This window comes from Echinops telfairi, unplaced genomic scaffold (assembly GCF_000313985.2).
Source record: "Echinops telfairi isolate 266 unplaced genomic scaffold, ASM31398v2 ScPeMD7_2;HRSCAF=8, whole genome shotgun sequence".
In the NCBI taxonomy this organism is placed as follows: domain Eukaryota; kingdom Metazoa; phylum Chordata; class Mammalia; order Afrosoricida; family Tenrecidae; genus Echinops; species Echinops telfairi.
The window spans coordinates 8,708,402-8,709,579 of record NW_022103898.1 but is presented as its reverse complement, the minus strand read 5'-3'; the positions used below and the strand labels follow the sequence as shown (position 1 = coordinate 8,709,579).

General features: G+C 60.1%; 1 protein-coding gene across 1 annotated transcript in view; it reads right to left on the bottom strand.

The window, feature by feature from the left end:
- GTPBP1 (GTP binding protein 1) overlaps positions 1-1,178 on the bottom strand; it is a 23,880-nt gene that overhangs the window by 12,251 nt on the left and 10,451 nt on the right. The window contains exon 3 of the mRNA XM_045290920.1: positions 996-1,170. Coding sequence (XP_045146855.1) covers positions 996-1,170 — 175 coding nt within the window. The remainder of the gene's footprint in view (positions 1-995; positions 1,171-1,178) is intronic.

The window sequence follows — 1,178 nt, the reverse complement described above, 5'->3', positions numbered from 1 at the left end:
CTGTAGTTCGAGTAGAAAAACACTTATTTTAAAACCCAACAACTCCCCCCAGTGTCCCCCAGGAGTTTCCATGAGGACCCCTTGGCAAGGCTCAAGGAGATGAGAGATGAGGTTTGGCCGAGGTCCCGAGAACCCCAGGCAGCGCGCCGACGAGCGCATCCACACAGATGCTCCTCTGCCTCGCTCTTCTCTCCCGCACATGGGGAGAGTGCGCCGAGAAGCTGTGTCTGTGGAGCAACTCGCTCGAGTGTGCTTACGACGCCCATTGACGCACGCAGCTGGAGGAATGGGGCCAGGACTTGCCAAAGCAAAGCGTTGGCTTGCTCTTTCTGTGGAAGCCATGTGCCAGGTTGGGGACCCAAGGGACTCCTAGAGTCTGTGCCGAGAGGAAGAGATGCAAGATACGAGGCAAGCCTGAAACACGGGCCAGTGCAGAAGCCCTCCGGCCCCTCTGCCTGTCTGCATAACGAGCGGCTTCAGAGACAGACTCACTGACAGCCTGTCAGCTCCAGGCACCCGAGGACAGCCTTGTCCACCGCTGGGCCAGGGCCCCCAGGCCTGTCAGCAGGACCTGTGCACAGGCAGACACCCCCCCTCGCTGGTCCCCGCAAACACTGCTCATGTCCTTGAAGGCACTGTCCCCCCTGCCTGCCCAGCCTCCCGTCTCTTCTCTGAGAGTGCCGCAGCAGCCCACCCCACCGCGGGGTGAACAGTCCTGCAGGCCATGAGTCAGCCTCAGGAGAGGGGCATGCACATAACACTGTGGTCAGTGACGACTCACGGGTTTCCTGCCCAGCCTCGCCTACAGGAGAGCTCCAGGTCCGTCTTTGTAACAGACCGCGGGCCCAGAGGACTGGCCACTCGCACAAAACTTGTCCTCTTGCCCCAACGTCACCACCGCCAGCCAAGAGGCCTCATCTTGGCCCAATGTCAAACACGGACATGGAAGGACCCCACCCCCTGGTGGCCCAGCACCTCAGGAGCTCCTCACTCACCATGAGCATGCAGAAGTCCGGTAAGTGGCCGGTCATGCCAAACACCGTCGTCTTGAGGTATTTCTCATGGCCAGCCAAGTCAATGAAGGTAATGACCTTGGTGGACTTCTCGCAGATCTTGGTCCACTCCAGGCTGCCCCCGTGGCTGTCCGGCTTGTTCACCACATTGCCTTCGCTATCGAA